Source organism: Athalia rosae, chromosome 5, assembly GCF_917208135.1.
Source record: "Athalia rosae chromosome 5, iyAthRosa1.1, whole genome shotgun sequence".
NCBI classification, from domain to species: Eukaryota; Metazoa; Arthropoda; class Insecta; order Hymenoptera; family Athaliidae; genus Athalia; species Athalia rosae.
In genome coordinates this window covers 1067568-1086064 of record NC_064030.1, presented here as the reverse complement: position 1 = coordinate 1086064, position 18497 = coordinate 1067568, and the positions used below count along the sequence as shown (strand labels likewise).

Genomic DNA, 18497 nt, shown 5'->3' with positions numbered 1-18497 from the left:
TGAAAAAATTTATGAAAACCCGTCATCGATTCTCCCATTTTTGGGCGGGATATTTTGCAAAGCCCTGTACCCGATAATAGAGTTTGCGATAATTGGAGAACTCAAAAGCAAGATAAATTTAATTAAATCGCCGGTTCTGGGCTCTGGGAGGGCTGGTTTATCGAACCTCGGGAATAAGCTACTCCGAGCTGCGAACTGCGAGCTGCGAGCTGCGAGCTGTCAATGGGGGTTGTTAGGCTAGTTGTTTGTGTTTCTAACTAAGTTAGGGGTAACAAGTCTCAACCTTGGACCCCGACACCCGTACCCCCTGTACCCGGTACAACTTTCTTCAACCATCTCGCGTTCTCACCCACGAGCAAGGGAGACCCCGCTCTCCGTCTTCCACTTCGCTAACCGAGATTCCAGCGCATTGATTGCCAAGATTCTCATGGTAATATCAACGACAGCTGTCGCTGTTGCTACCGATGCCCCTGATTGCTCATTACGTACGACATCGCCCCCGGGGTGCCACGACGAACCCCCATCGGTAGTCGTCAAATATCGGCCAAAGCTGCCGCTTGCAACATCGACAAATTTTTCACGAACCTCCTATAACGATGGAATAAATTTTCACCGTTAATACCTTCCTTCGCGTCGTACTCGTCTCGGGGCAAACGTGTCCGGACCAATAACGGTGGAACGAAATTTTTGTCCGCCCACGCCATCGCAGATTGTGCGCAATTTGTGGCAGCTGAACGAAAAAAAAGGAAATCCAATACTCGATACGCGTGGGTCCTCGTTGATCCGTTGATCCGACGTTTCCGCTGTGTACGTCGAAAAAAGTGGGAGGGTAAAGTGGCGGGGGGGGGGGGGGGGGGGGGGCGACGAATTTACGCTTGGCGTAGATGTGGTAAAATTGCATAATACCATTCGAATGTATGCGGCGGTAGAGAATCACTTTTTTCACCGTATTCCCCTGGTGGTTTTCGGCAACCGAATATGATCGCGATTGGTAAACGGCGTTCGCGGTATCCGAGGGTCCTTGCGTCTCGAAAAACCCGCAGCTATAACGGATACGCCGTAGAGGTGGTCCTACGTTTCCGGAGTGATCGAGGAAAGAGATTTTTACATACCGGCCGCTCTCGCAACAAAATCAATATCCCTCAACCCCGGCTTAATACCCATACGTATACGCTTCATTCCTTCGGATTTGAAATATGCATAGGGTTTCCAGAACAAATTATTCATCTTCCCGGATAGTGAGAGCCGCGGTGCGTGCGGCTTATACGAATAAGGGAGGATTGTTTGATAAATGTCATTGCCTCTCCCTGACCTCGAAATGACGCTGGGATTCCGAGCGGAAAAAAGTACTCGCCGAACCGCCCCCCCATAAATTTCGGCGATAAAACATTATTCCACTTTGCCCGATTCCTACCATCAACCGAGATTAGCGCAATCCTAGTTACGACTCCGCGACCCGCCCCCCCAACCCCCCTGTCGAGTTTTGTTCGCCGCGCGTCCGGAGGCCCAGGAATTAATGCACACGGAGAGGATGCATACGTCTGCAGCGGCGGGTGCGGGACGCTCGAAACTTGAAAAGTACTTAAAGTCTGAGCAAACCCTTGAAGGCTGCTTACGCAGCTGGATAATATGTCAAGAAGCCGGGAAGCGAGCCGGAGCTTCTTCCGGGAGTATGCATTATATACGCCGTACCCGTTTTCGTACAGATAGAACCGGGGCTTTGAGACGACGCGGGCGCATATTACGAAAACTTTGTCACTTTGCGTAATTGCGAGATATCATATTCGGCACCTTTGCCCCGACGTACTTAATAAATTTTACCGAACTTCGCGGGGTAATAATTCCCCTGGAAAACATTAGCGTAACTTTATGCGGGACTTTTTACCGGCTCCGGTTGTACGGTTCGACGCAATCAAATTTTTACACGCCTCCGCCGCTCGCGCGCATACCTCGCCGGTTTCACTCGGGGCTCTCCGTCTCTTGATACGTATACCGTACGGGAAACGTTTTACCGCCGCGTCTTATACGACGAAATTGCCTGCAACTTACGTACTTCGGCATGTGCCGCTCGCGTGTCCCGCTTCTCATTTCCTGGCAGCGGCTCGATGGCGATATTATTACCGAGGTGCAAAAATCGCGTATCGCCAGAAATAATAATATCCGCGATAGCGACATCGAACCCGTCGTCGCGCGACTTACTTCTTCGGAGGTTGTATATTCGGCGGCGTTACTTCGCCAACCGGTGAGATGATGACGGTAAACAAGTTACTCTCCGTTCGATTGAGCGCGTAAAAATTATGCAAACTGGTTGAGCGTGAGATCGAGCGAGAAGTCGGTGAGGTACGGGAGTTGTCGAGGAATCGCTGTGCGATATTGAATTCGTTGCGAACGACTCTCGGTGGAATTTCACTTTTGGTTGAGACGCGTCCGATATTTAATTCGCGACGTTCCGCTGGCTCCGGGTCCATTATCTCCTCTCCCGTGTCGCGTTCTCGCCGAGGGATGCAAATATCGATATTATTCCCACTTTGTAAATCCGCAAAAATTCATCCGAGACCCTCGCGCTCCCGCGTATATCTCGTAAAATTTGAAAGGGCTTTCCTTGAGATTGCCGGGAGCCCGCGACGTACGAATATAAAGGTCGAACGAATGACCGTAATATAAATCAAACGAGAGACAAATAAGACCGTAAAAAGTATTTCCTTACGTGGAAAACGGCGAGATGAAAGTTTCGCGATAATCGAGAGTTGGTAACTGTGAAAACACTTCGCCCGCACCCAGACGGAATCCAAAGCCCCCTTAATTGCCTGAAAACCCAATAACAATCAAGCTCCGTGATAGCTCTACGTGCATGCGCGCCTTCGTCATTAACTCCCGGCACCTCGACATCAGGAATAGTAAAGTTACAACCTATACGAGAAGGTAATTATCCGCAAAAGCAATCCTCTTCTAGAAATTGAAACAAATCGCGTTGCTCCCCATCTACGGGCATGGATATTACACGACGCGTACGGGCGTACCGGTTAAGTAGATAGACATTTGCAGGAAGTGCATCTCGCTTCCACTGATCACCGGTGCGTGGGATACCGAGATCATAAATTCGCCGACTCGCAGTTTCACGTGGGTCTTCGCCGACGCTGCGAAGCACCTACTCTCGAGGGCTGGCTGGCGCACAATATGCCGCCCGCTAGATAAAGCCCCCCCCCCAAGAAGATGGATGTCCTATTTAGCCCGGAGCTGAAAATTGGAAAACGCTTACGTTCCGCTCGACACAGTTGTACCCCCGGCAAACGGTCCGAGATAAAACTTATTTCGTACAGCGACAAACCGGCCGGCCGATTCTCCTCCGCTGCTCGGAAGAAAAGCCGCGCTCGAGGTCGGACGTCATAGACACGCATTCCGGTCTACAGGGGCGTTGTACGACGGGGTCGAAGAATCGCGAGGAGACTTTACGCCGTATACTTAGAGACGGGGAATGCGGTCGGTAGTCGTGCGGAACCTGCGGCCGACCATCCGCCTGCAAGTACCTTATATAAAATGACTATGCGGCCATTATTTGGCGAATGGCACACGGAGGTGCAGGATATAAAGCTGCTTCAGGTATACCGTCCTTGGCGTATCTTGAAATTAAAGACGATCCATTCTATCTGGACTATAACTGGCTTTGTTCACTCTTGGCTATTTCTGATCCTCGAGAAATTTATGGCGGGTAATTCTCGATAATGCCAGAGGAGATTCATTCCCCAGCTGCACCGCGGCGGTAAGGCGGGGGGGCGGGGGGGTCGGGGGAAAAAACGGGGATAGACGTGCCGAGGACTTAGCCGGTATTATTTTTACGCAAATTCTGAAAATTTACAGTATTTTCGTTTCAATTTCGCGAGGTATCCGGCAGTTAATCTAGCTAAGAGCGCGAATTCTTGTCGGTCGTAGGTACACGGTAGGTATAACAAGGACTCCGTTCCCTTCTTCCCTCGGGGATTCTTCTTGATAATTAAGGGCGTCTCGGGGTGTAAGTGTCCGTACACTTTCGTACCGGGGCGTCGTCAAAATCCCCGGAGTTGAATACCTATGTGTACAGGGTGTTATTTCTCTCGGTTTGAAATATCAAACCTCGGGTCCTCCGCGAGGGCGGTGTCGGATGGCGCACGGTAGCGCCGAGGAATTTCGGAGCCGAGTAAAAACCCAAAGCGGACTTGATTTTCTCTTATCGTAATTACATTTTTTTTTTTTTTTTCTCTCTTTTCTCTCTGTTCTCTCTTATACTTCATTTTTTTTTTTCTTCTAATTACACCAGACCCCCGCCGGGCGCCTCGCGTACCCCGCAGGGTTTCCCTTCGAAGCGTTTCTCGACCGAGGCGTTCGCGCGTTCTGCACCCTCCCCCGGCGGCAGCGGCGGGAGCAATTTCGCACACTCGCCTTTAGGAGCGAGGGGAACGAGAGCGGAGGGGAACCGGGCGGTCGAGACCCCGGAAAATTTCGGCTGAGCCCACGTCATCGTATACATGTATAGCGGCAAGTTTATCCCCCGCGTAAGAACGTCGAAAGACCGCCGGAATTATTGGGGTCCCGAGCTAAAGAATCGCGCGAGCGAAACATGCCCATTACCCTTAATCACGGTGGAAAGGTACGCTGGTCTAACCGAACCAACTCCGAGGGAACAAGCGCCGCGCAACTTTACCCGGTATTCGGCCGTACGGGGCTACATCTCCGCTGGGTGCCTCGGGGTACGCGGGGCAACGAATACGGCCAAGTTGCGAAGGCCACGCGAGGCGCGACCGGGGGGTGGTGGTGGTATATCCTTAATGTAGCCAGACGCCCTACACGCGCCTCGAGAGAGTGCAAACCTATTTGGCAAAGCTGCCACTTTAATACTCGTTACCTGTATTTTGGGAACCAACACCGTGCGGAAAACTCACCTTTGAAACGAAAAAGCGCAGGGCGCGTGGCGCCGAGCATCGTCCCTCCTTTCTTCCTTCCTTCCTTCCTTCCTTCCTTCCTCCTTCCTTCCTCCTTCCTTCCTTCCTCGTAGCTAACTTACCACCTACCTTGCGTGTGGAAATACCCAGCGATGCTAATTCTAACTCCGGAGTGGCCAAACTTAATTATACAGTTCAGTTCACCGCGACACTTCTGCAGGATGCTTTCCGTTTGTTTGCTGCGTACCTAGACGTGTAATTATGCGTGCTCGTAACCCGAGTAGCTGCGACTTTATTTCGCCGAAGGTTCGAAATTGAAGAAAATTCGTCAAAAAATCGCCACCGCAAAAATTCATCGTTGAAAACCTCATCCTCGGTCATCATTCGCCGAACGAGGGGCGGACCCGGGATAATTGGCGAAGGTAATTAATTCTCGATGGCGCGGAACTCTTGCGGGTAATTCTTTGGAAAGAGATCATCGTACGATGCGGAGAGATAACGGCTAATCCAGAGGCGGAAGAGAATTAGGACGAAACGAAGGAGGAAGCGTCGAGTCCCAGGCGGTTTCGAAGATGTACACGTAGTACGCGCGGTAGGGGACAGCGTATAATACACTCGACTCGTGTACGTACGTACGTACGGGTGGAGACGTGCCGCTTGACACCTTAATTTAGTGCTCGTGTTGCCCTGGGGGATGTCAGATGGGAGAGAGTAGGAACCTCCCTCCGTTCTCCCCGGGGAGGTACGATTTATGCCGACTGTCGAGTGACGGTCTCATTGTCAGACTTAATTTCGTACGAAATCGCTTTATATAGGATTACGTTGTACGCGCGAGCTGCTGTGCCGGCGTTTTCTCGTTTTGATTCGTCCGAAACGTACAAATTGATAAAAAAAAGTAATTTCGCTTGTTTCAGGTGACGGTTAGAGACAACGGGAAACCGCCCCTGGCATCTACGACTCGGGTAGTGGTGGAAGTCGAGGACGTTAATGACCATGGACCAGAGTTTGAGCAAAAGTTCTACACCGTCCAGATACCGGGATCGCCTAAGGTCGACAAGCCGTTGTTTCAGGTTCGCTTTGCCGTAGTTTTTATTTTATTTTTATCTCGTATCTCGACTGAGAAATCAACCCTAGTCTCGAGCTCGAGTTTGCAGTCGACTGCAACGGTTTGATTCGCTCAACGGAATGGATTTTATTCGTTCGTCCCAACACCCGTTTTTCTCTTTATTTATTACACCTGTTGTATATACATATATATATATATATGATGTGGATAATACCAATTTTCCGTGTATCCTTGTACATATGTAGCTACGTATAATTCATTGGTGGCGATCTGGACCTTTTTCATGTATATCGTCGTCCTCGGTCTCTGGCCAATTATTTAATTAATCGATCGGTCGGACGATCGATCATCCGCCCTAACTGTAATTAACCCCGCTGCTGCAGTTGTTATCGATAAACCGTCGTCATTATTATCCCACCCAGCTCTAATACCGAAACCCTCTCTGAAAATAATCATGCATACGATTTAATAATATGGTTGCGTGAATAACAATCAATTGGCAATTAACATTGTATTATTTACAAATGATGATTATAGTTTAGATGAAGCACCAAAGATCCGCGCACCTCCCTCGCACTTTGGCAGACCCTGAACAACACCAACCAGCCAATATAAGTCACAGAAATTTCTCATTTGTCGACCATTACGATCATTTATATATTTATATATAATACACGCAAGCCCCGTTGTCTTCACCAGTATTCCAGTATTCTTACGCCATTCATTTCAATTATTCATTTCTTCCCCCGCCACGACAGCCTACGACTCTACACTACGTACCGAGTTTATTCCTTTCAACGGCCACTTTTCGCGTCGGTTTGGGGTTCGTGCCTTACCCTACTAAATATCGAGTCCTACATACGTAGCTCATTCGTTCGGACTACCTCGCGCTGCAAGTACAAACTTTTTCTAACTAGGCTCAGCCAATTTTACATCGCTACAGTTCTGCAACTTTTTTTTTCTCCATTTTTTTTTTTCTCTCAACTCATTACCATGTATGCAAAATTTTTTATTCGTCGCCGAAACGGATGTAATTATTCTCGTAGGAAGAAATCTGAAAATCGCCGATGTGTGCGCGCTTTCTGGCAGTTGGCTAAAAATGAAAAATACATTCCCGAATCTTCGCTGCGGTTAGAGAATTGAGAAAGATGTATGTCCCCAGCTCGGAGCGTTGGAATGTTAGTTAAAAGTTGTCATCTCTCGTTGTTCCCGACAGAAATCGAAGAATCGAACGCGGGATCTCGAGCTCACGGTCGATGCGTTCCCTGAAAATGGAACTTGGGAGACTTTTAGCCCAGACAGCTTGTCAGGAGATCATTTATTGAGGGTAAGGAAGCTTGGCACGTACCTAACATAACGTAAACCTAATAAGGAGATGTGATATGATGGCTGGTATCTCTGTATACGTATACCGGTATGTTCGTATCGAACAAAGTCCGCCCGAGAATAATTAAATTGCAAAAAATAATGTCGGGATCTCACGATACTCAAAACAAAACTAAGCGTATCACGGTGTTGCGAAGGGAATCGGTACGATTTTTTTGCATCAAACTTGAAATCCGTTTCACGGTGTTAACGTACGGATGGTAGAAAGAGGTAACCGATTCTCGTTCAAACACCCTAATACGCGCGCTGCACGTATCTCCGGTATAATATCTTATGAGTTACGACGCTACCGCTTGTGTTCGCCCTGCAATCCCGCAGCACCGTATATCACTGTAAAGTTGACGCTTAAAACTTCCAACTCGATCGATTCGTTCTCAAACGGAGAGAAAAAAAAAGTCAGAAAACTATAGGGTGCACCGCAACATTCGCGCTGTCGCTGCGATACCGCACCACCTCTTCTCTGTGCATATTTCCGTTAGTTTGTCCTCTTCCGCCGATAATATTTTTGTCGACCCTACTCTTTTGGTTTCACATCTCCTCGTTATCCAAGTCACTCTCGCTGTTATTGTGGCGCGATCATCGTCGCCGTTATCGTCATTACTCTCCGCCATTAGTTATCATATCATCGTTTCAATTTATTGTTGTATGCGAATGCGAATGCGAATGCGAATGCGAATGCCTTCTTGCATAGAATGGGGCTAAAGCCTGGGAATGCTGAATGTTCGCGATTAGATCGCAAAGTTCTATGGTCCTTGCACCGGTGTATGGAATACCGGTAGCCGCTGATTGACAATTCTATCCACATGTTCCATCCCACACTTGCACAACAGCACCCTGACCGGATTCGCACCCAGGATAAAACAATGTTAATGATCTCTTTAGGTGAGGAGAGCTCGATCGTTCGATCAACGGACGTCTAAGAGGGGTAAGAAAATTGTCGTCGTGCATTGGAATTAGGGTGCACGCGACGGTCGTGGATCCGTGAAGCGGGTCGGGGTGATACTCGATCGACATCTGAGTTGGTACAGTCGAAAGGTTTTACACGTGGTTTTAGGTACGGTTTCGAAATAGCATAACGAGAGGAGCAGGGACTGCCAGCAGCTGAGCAGCTACTCAACCTCGGATACGTCGCAGTCGCGTATAAAATACAGCGAGTGCACGGCTCACTCGGTGAGCACAGCAGCTGCAGCTACTTGCCATGCATCGTTACAACAAAATGAATATCACGTTTTACCGCACTCGGTTAACTGGAAGGCGACACCGACACTGCATCCCACGTATACCTCTATTCGCTCATTTGGTCATGTTGGTCGTGCACGTCAGTTGGGAATGTTAACGCCTGTCTACTAGATTAAGTACACCTCGGGTGCTGCAATTCCCGGGTTTGCATATTTTGTCCGTACGTTATTCGCCTTCCATCGATCGATCGACGGTTAGCCCGGCGTCTAACGAACAGGTGTTGTTAAATGTTGGGGGAAACTTTGGGAAGAGACGGTGTAGTCATAGGTGTGTTTCCGACACGATAATGTTCCCAAATAATCCAATAACTCGTGGTACCATCAGGTCTTGGCGAACGACAGGGACGTCGGAGCGAACGGAGAGATCCAGTACAGCATCAAAGGCGGACGGGGCAAAGGGAAATTCAAGATCCATCCCACCACCGGAATGGTCTACTCCCAGCGCGGGTTTGAGGCCGGCCAGGAGTACGAGCTCATGGTATGCTTTCGAAATAGTTATCGAGCCACCGTCGACGAATATCTCGTTAATAAACTGCCGACTAATTTTGCAAATTCGAACTCTACACCGACGTATTCGACGTTTGCGACGGTACTCGGATATCCTCCGGCAACGCCGATTCCGCGCGTTATTCCTGCGACAGAACGCCGCGGGGTCGTAACCGCGACTTCCCCGATCCCAGCTAATTCGGAGACGCTCTTTGTTTGCGTTAGATACGAGCCGTTGACGGCGGAGAGCCGCAACGCAGTCATCAGACGAGGGTCTCGGTTCAAGTTATCGAGGCGCCGAAGGATTCCGCGGCTATTCCGGTCTTCCAAACGACGAATCAGAGCGCGGAAGTCACGGAGAGCGATCAGGTCGGCTTCCTCGTAGCTCTCGTTCAGGCGCACGACAAGGACGGCAACGCGTTGTGGTACGACATCGTCGGTGAGTGCATTTCCATTCGCTCCGTACACCCATTTAGCCACTGTTCCCCGGGTTCGACGCGTTTTTCGCACAATGTTCACTTTTTGCCAGACGGTGATAAGCGTGACGAATTTTTCATCGGCCGTGACAACGGAAACGTTTTACTCGCGAAGCAACTGGACTGGGAGACTCAGAACCGGTACAATTTGACGATCAGCGTGACGGACGGGGTCAACACCGTGTACACGCAGCTCTTCGTCACCGTGATCGACATAAACGATCACCGACCGGTATTCACCGAAAATGTTTACCGTATCGATATTTCGGAGAACGTCGCCAAGGGCGAGAAGATCCTCCAGCTCCACGCCACCGACAAGGACGAAGACAAGAAGGTATTCTACAGCCTCCACGCGGCCCAAAATCTTGATTCTCTCGAGATCTTTCACGTCGATTCCGTCTCGGGAGTTATGACCCTCAACGAACCCCTCGACCGCGAAACAACCGAGGAACACGTACTCACGGTTATGGTCAAGGATCAGGGGACCCCGGCGAAACGCAACTACGCCAGGGTTATCGTTACCGTTCACGATCACAACGATCACGCGCCGGAATTCACCAGCGAGATAATACAGGGTAAGGTCTACGAGACCTCGCCCGTGGGATCCGCGGTCGTCCAGGTGGTCGCTATCGATCGAGATCGCGGCGATAACGCCAAAATAACGTACTCGATAACATCTGGAAACGTCGGGAACGTATTCAGCATAGATCCGGACCTCGGTCTGGTGACGATCGCGAGAGAACTGGACCTGGGCGTCACGTCCGAGTACATATTGCTGGTGAAGGCGACGGACCACGGATCCCCGGCTCTGATGAACACGGTGCCCGTCCACGTGATGGTCACCATGGCGGACAACGCGCCACCGAGATTCCTCCACCGAGAGCTGGCCGCCGAGATTTACGAGAACCAGCAGACGGGGACGTACGTGAAACACGTGGAGGCGCGGAGCACGTCTTCGCTGCAGTTCGAACTTCGCGAAGGAAACGTGGGGGACACGTTCTTCGTCGATCCGAGCACGGGCGTTATAACGACGAAAAATCAATTGGATTACGAGGAGAGGAAATTCTACAACCTCACCATCGCCGCGACTAACATGGCAGCGGCGACCGCCTTCTGCAACGTCATCGTTCACGTACTCGACAAAAACGACAACGCCCCGCGATTTCTGCAGGCCCTCTACAGCGGCGAAGTTAGCGAAGCGGCGGCGATCGGATCCCTGGTCCTGACAAACGGCAGTTCGCCGCTCGTCATAAAGGCAAAAGACGCGGACTCCGAATTGAACGCACTCCTCGACTACGACATCGTCGAGGATCTACCGCGGAAGTACTTCCACATCGATTCCAGTACAGGCGCGATACGAACGATTATGGTCCTTGACCACGAGACTATACCGGAATTCGTATTCCACGTGAAAGTCTCCGACCTGGGCAGGCCCAAGCTCTCGTCGGAGACGATCGCTACGGTGAAGATATCGGTCAGCGACGTCAACGATTCCCCGCCGAGGTTCACCCAGAACGAGTACAACGTCACGCTTCTTCTGCCCACCTACAAGAACGTCGCAGTCCTCAGGGTGAACGCTACCGACCCCGACAGCTCCGGAGGTTCGAATTTGCGCTACGACATCATCGACGGTGACAAAAATCATGTCTTCGCGATGGACTCCGAGTCGGGGGTCGTCACCGTTGACAATCCGGATCAGCTTAGGGCGAGCTATTTGTTGCACATTCGCGTTTCGGACGGAAAGTATTCGAGCGTTACGCAGGTGAACGTGATCGTCGAAAAGTCCGAAAATTCGGGCTTAGTTTTTCAAAAGACTACCTACGAGGGAACCATTTTGGAGAACTCAACGAAGGTGACCACCGTCGCGGTCGTGAACGTCCTGGGCAGTGCGCTCAACGAACACGTCGTTTTCACGATACTGAACCCCACGGAGATGTTCGAAATCGGTACCACCTCCGGAGCCATAAGAACCACCGGCGTCAGATTCGACAGGGAGGTACGCGACAACTACGAGCTTATCGTCGAAGCGATGAGTCAGATGCTCGACAGAGAAAAGCCCCGAGTCGCCCACGTAATCGTCAACGTCACGATACTCGACATGAACGACAACTGCCCGATGTTCGTAAATCTTCCCTACTACGCGGTCGTGTCCGTCGACGCCCAGAAGGGTGACGTTATAACCAAGGTAATGTTGAAAAATTGAACGTCATAAAAATGCATTATCGGACATTCTGTAACATGATAATTTATTATTTTTCGCAAGTTCCGTAACGTCATAATTTATTATTTTTCCCCAGGTACACGCTATCGACATGGACAGCGGTGACAACGGGGAGGTGCGCTACGAGTTGAAAAAAGGTCACGGAGAGTTGTTCAGAGTTTGTAGGAAGACCGGAGAGATATCGCTGAAGCAAAACCTGGAGGGTCACAACCGCGAGTACCAATTAATGATAGCCGCGCTCGACGGTGGTGAGTTGAAAGTTTTATATTATTTTTTTTTTTTTTTATCGGACTTCTTTTGTAACAATACCTTCCGGAGGAATGTCTTTATATCGACGACAATTTTTGCGGGACCTTTGCAGGAATAACACCTTGCTCGATTGAGGTACCCGTGAACGTTAAAGTTATCGACAAATCCATGCCGGTATTCGACAAGCAATTTTACACGGACAGTGTGCTCGAAAGCATCGAAGTTCATTCTCCGTTAGCCCTTTCAATTCAAGCAGAATCGCCGTTGAATCGCAAGCTCATTTATAGCATCGTCCGAGGAAACGACTTTGAAGAATTTGCGTTGGACTTCAACACGGGTGAGTGCCCCCGACTTTTACATGATAACCGTTAGCATGTGTCGTTTAACATTGTGACAAAAGCTCCGAGTCTGTCCATAGAAAATATTCTCTGGTGATAGCGATAGTATTGCCATCGCCGTCAATCACGTTGATTATTTCTCATTGAGAATATTCTCTCGCGAATTTAAAAGAGTGGAAAACGTAAGAAAAAAAATCAGAACTAGAATACCATATGTTTATTTTCGTTGCGCTTTGTCATGATGTTCTATTCTGCAGTTTAATAGTGTTATGGTGGTGAGAATATGCTAGTTGCACATTCTGAAGCTACTTCTGGTAAATATTTCGATGATAGACGATATTTTTTTACCCCTGATCTTTTAAGAATACGCGTCATCGATATCTTTTGACACGTGTTCGGAAAGACAAAGGAAATCGGAAACAAAATGACAAATCGAGTTTATTTGAAAACGCGTCGAACATCGTGAACTTTACCGTACTTTCATTTGTATAATATGAGTATACTATAATTTAACACGTATGTACTTTTGTGGGCCTGGCACCCGACTTAAAAATGGCAATTTTTTGATAATTGAAATCAATTGTACACCATTTGTACTTGTTTGAAGTGTTCTGTTTTTTTTTCGTACTCCAGAGAACAGAGAGTTACAGCGTTTTCGAAAAATAGCCGGCATCCAAAAGTTTGGTGATTCTCATTTTCTCAACATTAGGTTCTTATAGAATCAGAAAATGCTCGAAAACAGTTTCCAACGGGTATCAATGATCTCGAGTCTACTACCATATTGCTTCTTTCGTTCATAGAATCAAGATCTTGAATCTCCAGGTGCCTGTTTTTTTCGAAAATGCCGTAACTTTTTTTCCTGCGAGGAATCAAGAAAAAAAAAAATTGCACAAAGTACAAATGAAGTACAATTGAATGCAATCATCAAAAAAATGTCATTCTCAAGTCTGGTACCCGGTTTACATAAGTCACGAATGTCCCGTCCTCCAGTCCTGCAGACCCTCTGGCTCGTATGGGCCATGAGACAAGTAGTTTTGGTGATAGACTTAATCACTCAACCACCTTCAATGCGGTATTTTAATCTATGAAATAATAAGTTGATGCAATTTTACGCATTCTCATCTTTCTTTGTAGAGGATTATCGATGGTATCGTATTTTTCTCTCTATTTCACACGATAATCATTAATTTGCCCCGATATATGCTATTTGAAGTGCTTGATTCGATTTGGAAATTAAAGTTTTGTTGTATCTCCCTGTTTCGCAGCCCCCGACAGTAACAATGGTCCTTGTGAGTATAAAACAAACCAGTTTTATCAGCCTGCTGTATTGCTGTTGTTTTTCGACATTACATTGCTCGTTGCGCGGAACAAAAATCGACCATTCAAATTTGTGCATGAGACAATTTGCCACGCAATTCATGTCCGATGAAATTCAAGCAGTGGTCGGAAATTCGCGAAATAGAATTTGGTGCAAAAGCAATGTAACGCGAATTAACGTGTACATAGGCTTCGTGTGTTGCAATTTCATGTTGGTTCGCATTTTGCCTATTTCATTCTATTACACATATATGCATGAAACCCTCACGCACTGCAAAAACTATCCATTTGAGCAGACAGATTCCTTCAATAGGAGGATACAACATTGATTTTTACGGCGAACCTCATCATCCAATAGGCATGACGAGTAAAACTCGTTTGAGTAGTCATTATCGATCTATGATTAAATACTATAATCAAGACTGCCGCTTTATGGATGATGGTTATTTTCACTGAATTAATTTAACATTGATCGTTCGATGCGTATGAAATCCTTCGATCGAAGAAAACTCGCTTTGCATGGTTGGCTTATGTGTTACACGCAATTATTATTTGCACTCATCCCGAGAATACCTGTTCGTTTCACCGAAGCACCAGGTGTCTAAGTAAATTTGGTGAAAAAATGATCAACTAAAATTAAACGGGGTATCGCACATGTTTGGTCTTCGTTATTTTTCTATTTACGCATACACACGTACCATTCGTAACTTAATCGCTGCAGAGTTGATGGCACCTGAGTCTAACAGCTGCCTACCTGAGATTGCTGTGGAAACCTACGTGTATTCAAAGTCAGTGTTGCATGATATATTCAACTCCATCGATTAACTTCATTCTCATTTTGTGATGTTGAGCGTATAGAATAGTGCAGAGCTGCATTTTTCAGCGATGCCAAGCGTTGGAAAAATTGTGTAATCACCCGAAAGAAATTTTGCTAGCAGCATCTATTCACCGATTTGCCTAGAATTGATGAAGCGTTTGTAGACGAGTTTCGGGGAATAGACAATTTATCCAAGGTCTGAGAGATCGTGATCATCACGCTTCGAGTCTACAACCTTTATTCAAAAAACTAGGTGTAATCTATGTGGTGGATGAACTGGATTACGAGCAAAAGAAACAGTACGAGTTAACGGTGCGAGCCACGGACAGCGTGTCAGGAGTTTACGCCGAGGTCCTCGTCAGCATCCTCGTCCTTGACGTCAACGATTGCCCTCCGGAATTCACCCAAGATTCTTATAATATATCCGTATCCGAGGCAGCGCCATTCGGCACATCGATCTTACGCGTGAATTCCAGAGATAATGACACGGGTAATTGAAATCAGTCATGAAAAAAAATTAGCCATCGTCGTATTATCGTCGCGATTATTTCTTATTCCATATTACGTTATAGGTATAAACCAAAAAGTCAGATACGCTATTCAAAATGACACGGAGAACAGCACCGAGTTTTTCCATATAGACCCCGAGGAGGGTGTCGTCTATCTCAAGAGATCACTGGACCACGAAAAGCACAGTTCTCATCATTTCACCGTCCTCGCCGTGGACCGAGGTGTTCCGAGTTTATCCAGCACAGCTCATGTTTGGGTGACGGTCGTAGATATGAACGACAATCCACCGATATTCGAACAGATTTCGTACACTTGTTCGCTCTCGGAACACGCGGAGCGAGGACAATTCGTGACCGTCGTCTCTGCGGGTGATCAAGACTTCGTTGACGAGTCGGGATTGGTGTACACGATCGTCGGTGGCAATGATCAGCAGACTTACACCATCGACCCGAACACTGGAATAATTTCATTGATAAACATGCAGAACTTTGGCGATCAGAAAATGACCTTGCTAAACGTATCCGTCAGCGATGGGGTCTACACAAGCTTCGCGAGGGTGAAAATCGAAATACTGCCAGCGAACAGGCATAATCCAAAGTTTCCGAATCCCCAGGTGGAAGTTACGGTATTGGAAAATCAACTTCCCGGAAGACTAGTTACGAACGTCATAGCGGATGACGAAGACTTCGGAGACTACGGCACCGTCACCTATTCCATACCGTCAGAGCTCATGAGGGAAATATTCTACATCAATAAATTAACCGGGGAAATCGTGACGAAAAGGAAGCTCGATCGCGAGAGCCAGAAGGTCTACGAGCTACCAGTCATGGCCACGGACGGTGGTGGAAAATCTGGATTCGTTATGGTCAGGGTCAAAGTTGGGGATGAAAACGACAACTCTCCGATATTTTTACTCAAGGAGTATAAGGCCACCATACACAGCAACCTCTCGGTGAATACGGTCTTCCTGAGGGTCAAGGCGTTGGACGCCGACGAAGACGACGCGGGTAAAATCGAGTATTCGATATACGATAAGCAAAATTCTGACGCGAAGGATATCTTCGGGATTAATGCAGAAACTGGTGCATTGTTCTTGAAAAAGAGCGCGCTTCCTCGAGGTAAGAATACCGCACTGTCGATATTCGAAGGCTGAACATTGTTTTTGTATTCCTCCTGTTTTAATGATAATCACTTTTTTCTTTGCAGAAAATCAACTGTTTCAATTATTCATTAGAGCCGAAGACAAAGGAGCTATTTCCCATTACGCCGATGTTCCCCTCAACATTTACATCGTCGGCCCACAAGACGTCCCACCTCTCTTCGAACGAAAAGAAGACAAGTTCTTTATTTCCGAGGCTTCTCCCGCGGGAACTCTGATTACTCGCTTGAAAACAGTTACTAACAGTACGGTCGTTTATAGAATAATATTGGGTCACGATAACGTCTCACCTTTCGCTGTAGACGGAAATGGTCAGATAACGCTGGCTAATCCTCTGGATCGTGAACTCAAAGATAGTTATCTAATTGGAGTCTTAGCTGAAACAGAATCTAGTCCGCCTCTCACAGCTTTGGCCGAGATTTCCCTTCAAGTACTGGACGAGAACGACCACGCTCCCATGTTCGAGAGTAATCCCTACTCTATCAATCTTGCGGAAAATATCGACGAGGGGAGTTCTATTTTAAAAGTAATCGCTCACGACAGCGACCTTGGGAGCAACGGTGAAGTCCGATACTCGTTTGGATCGGACATCGGAGAACTTGCCAACGTCTTCACGGTCGATGCCTACACTGGCTGGATCTCAACGTTGATTCAACTCGACAAAGAACAGCAGTCCGAGTACAAGTTTCAGGTAGTCGCGACAGACAACGGAAATCCCAAACATTTTGCGAGAACATCGGTGCACGTCAAACTGAAAGACTACAACGATAACCCGCCGGTATTCGCTGACGATCATTACGACGCCACCGTCAAGGAAGATGCTCTTCCAGGTACGGTTGTCGTCAAACTTGTTACCAACGACAGAGACGCTGATCTCAATACTCCCGTGGAATTCTACATCACATCGGGGGACCCGAGATCCCAATTTCAAATAAGGTCGACTGGCGAAGTCTACGTAGCGAAAAGTCTGGACAGAGAAATGATAAGTCGCTACGAACTGAACGTGATCGGCACCGATGGCAAATATGTTTGCGAGACAAAAGTGGCGATAGAAATTACGGACGTTAACGACAATCCTCCTTACTGCCTGCGATATCGATACAGAGAGGTCTTATCGGAAGGTTCGCATCCCGGAACATACGTGCTCACGGTATTGGCAACGGATTACGACGACGAGCCGAACGCAAAATTGCGATTCTATTTAACCGGCGAGAACAACGAGAAATTCTCATTGGACAAGGAAAACGGCGTTCTCAAGATCGTTGGTCAATTGGACAGAGAGACGCAGGCAAAATATTCTCTCACAGCCCACGTGCAAGACAGGGACAAGCCCTCTTGGGAATGCTCGTCGCAATTGGAAATTCTAGTATCGGACCTGAACGACAACGCGCCAAAATTCACGATGCAATCCTATAGCGCAACTCTTCCCGAAGATGTGGAAGTCGGCACCTTGGTCACCAAGGTACACGCGACCGATGACGATATCGGTATTAACCGAAAGGTCAAGTACGAATTCATCGACTCAGCAGACGGGCATTTCTTAATAGCCGCGGACAGTGGCATTGTGACACTCGCCAAGCCCCTCGACAGAGAGACGAAGGCAATGTACAACGTTACAATCCAGGCCCTCGATCAAGGCACGCCTCAACTCGTCGGGGTCGCCACCCTGATTATCAACGTTCAGGATATCAACGACAACCCCCCGGAATTCGCCTCCAAATTTTACTTCGCACGAGTGCCCGAAATCGATGCCGTGGGCACCGAAGTCGCCAGGGTTCTTGCGACTTCGAAGGACACCGGGGTCAACGCTGACGTTTACTATTCCATAGTGGGAGGAAACGAGCACAAGAAGTTCCAGATCGACACTCAAACAGGCGTCATCACGATAGCTGAACAACTTGACTACGAAAGGGCTCGCGATTACTTCCTCACTATCCAAGCGATCGACGGCGGTATACCGCCGCTGAGTAATCACGCCACCGTCAATATCACTGTTACGGATACCAACGACAACGCACCGATCTTCAGCCAAGTTTCCTACAGTGCTCGGATACGAGAGGATGCCAGAATCGGTGATAAAATATTACAGATATTTGCAAACGACTTGGATAGCGGTGAAAATGGCAATGTATCGTACTCCATCGAACGGGGGGACCGACAAAAACAATTCTCCATCGACGAGAGATCCGGATATATATCTGTTGCAGCACCACTTGATCGCGAAATGGTTCGTTGTGATTATCGTCTTTATACATATGTTTAGCATCCATCCGCCAAATCCCATCGATATCCCAAACATGGGCATTATTTTACTACTT

General features: G+C 47.9%; 1 protein-coding gene across 13 annotated transcripts in view; it reads left to right on the top strand.

Moving 5' to 3' along the window:
• Window positions 1-18497, top strand: part of LOC105691212 (fat-like cadherin-related tumor suppressor homolog) — a 157736-nt gene that overhangs the window by 132148 nt on the left and 7091 nt on the right. For 10 of the 13 annotated variants that reach the window (XM_048656141.1, XM_048656140.1, XM_048656137.1 and 7 more), the window contains 11 exons: window positions 5831-5986; window positions 7199-7309; window positions 8932-9084; window positions 9318-9531; window positions 9622-11753; window positions 11866-12037; window positions 12151-12375; window positions 13642-13665; window positions 14764-15000; window positions 15083-16138; window positions 16227-18406. In XM_048656141.1, the coding sequence (XP_048512098.1) occupies window positions 5831-5986; window positions 7199-7309; window positions 8932-9084; window positions 9318-9531; window positions 9622-11753; window positions 11866-12037; window positions 12151-12375; window positions 13642-13665; window positions 14764-15000; window positions 15083-16138; window positions 16227-18406 (6660 nt within the window). The remainder of the gene's footprint in view (window positions 1-5830; window positions 5987-7198; window positions 7310-8931; window positions 9085-9317; window positions 9532-9621; window positions 11754-11865; window positions 12038-12150; window positions 12376-13641; window positions 13666-14763; window positions 15001-15082; window positions 16139-16226; window positions 18407-18497) is intronic. The other 3 variants (XM_048656138.1, XM_048656135.1, XM_048656142.1) reach the window with 3 other exon arrangements.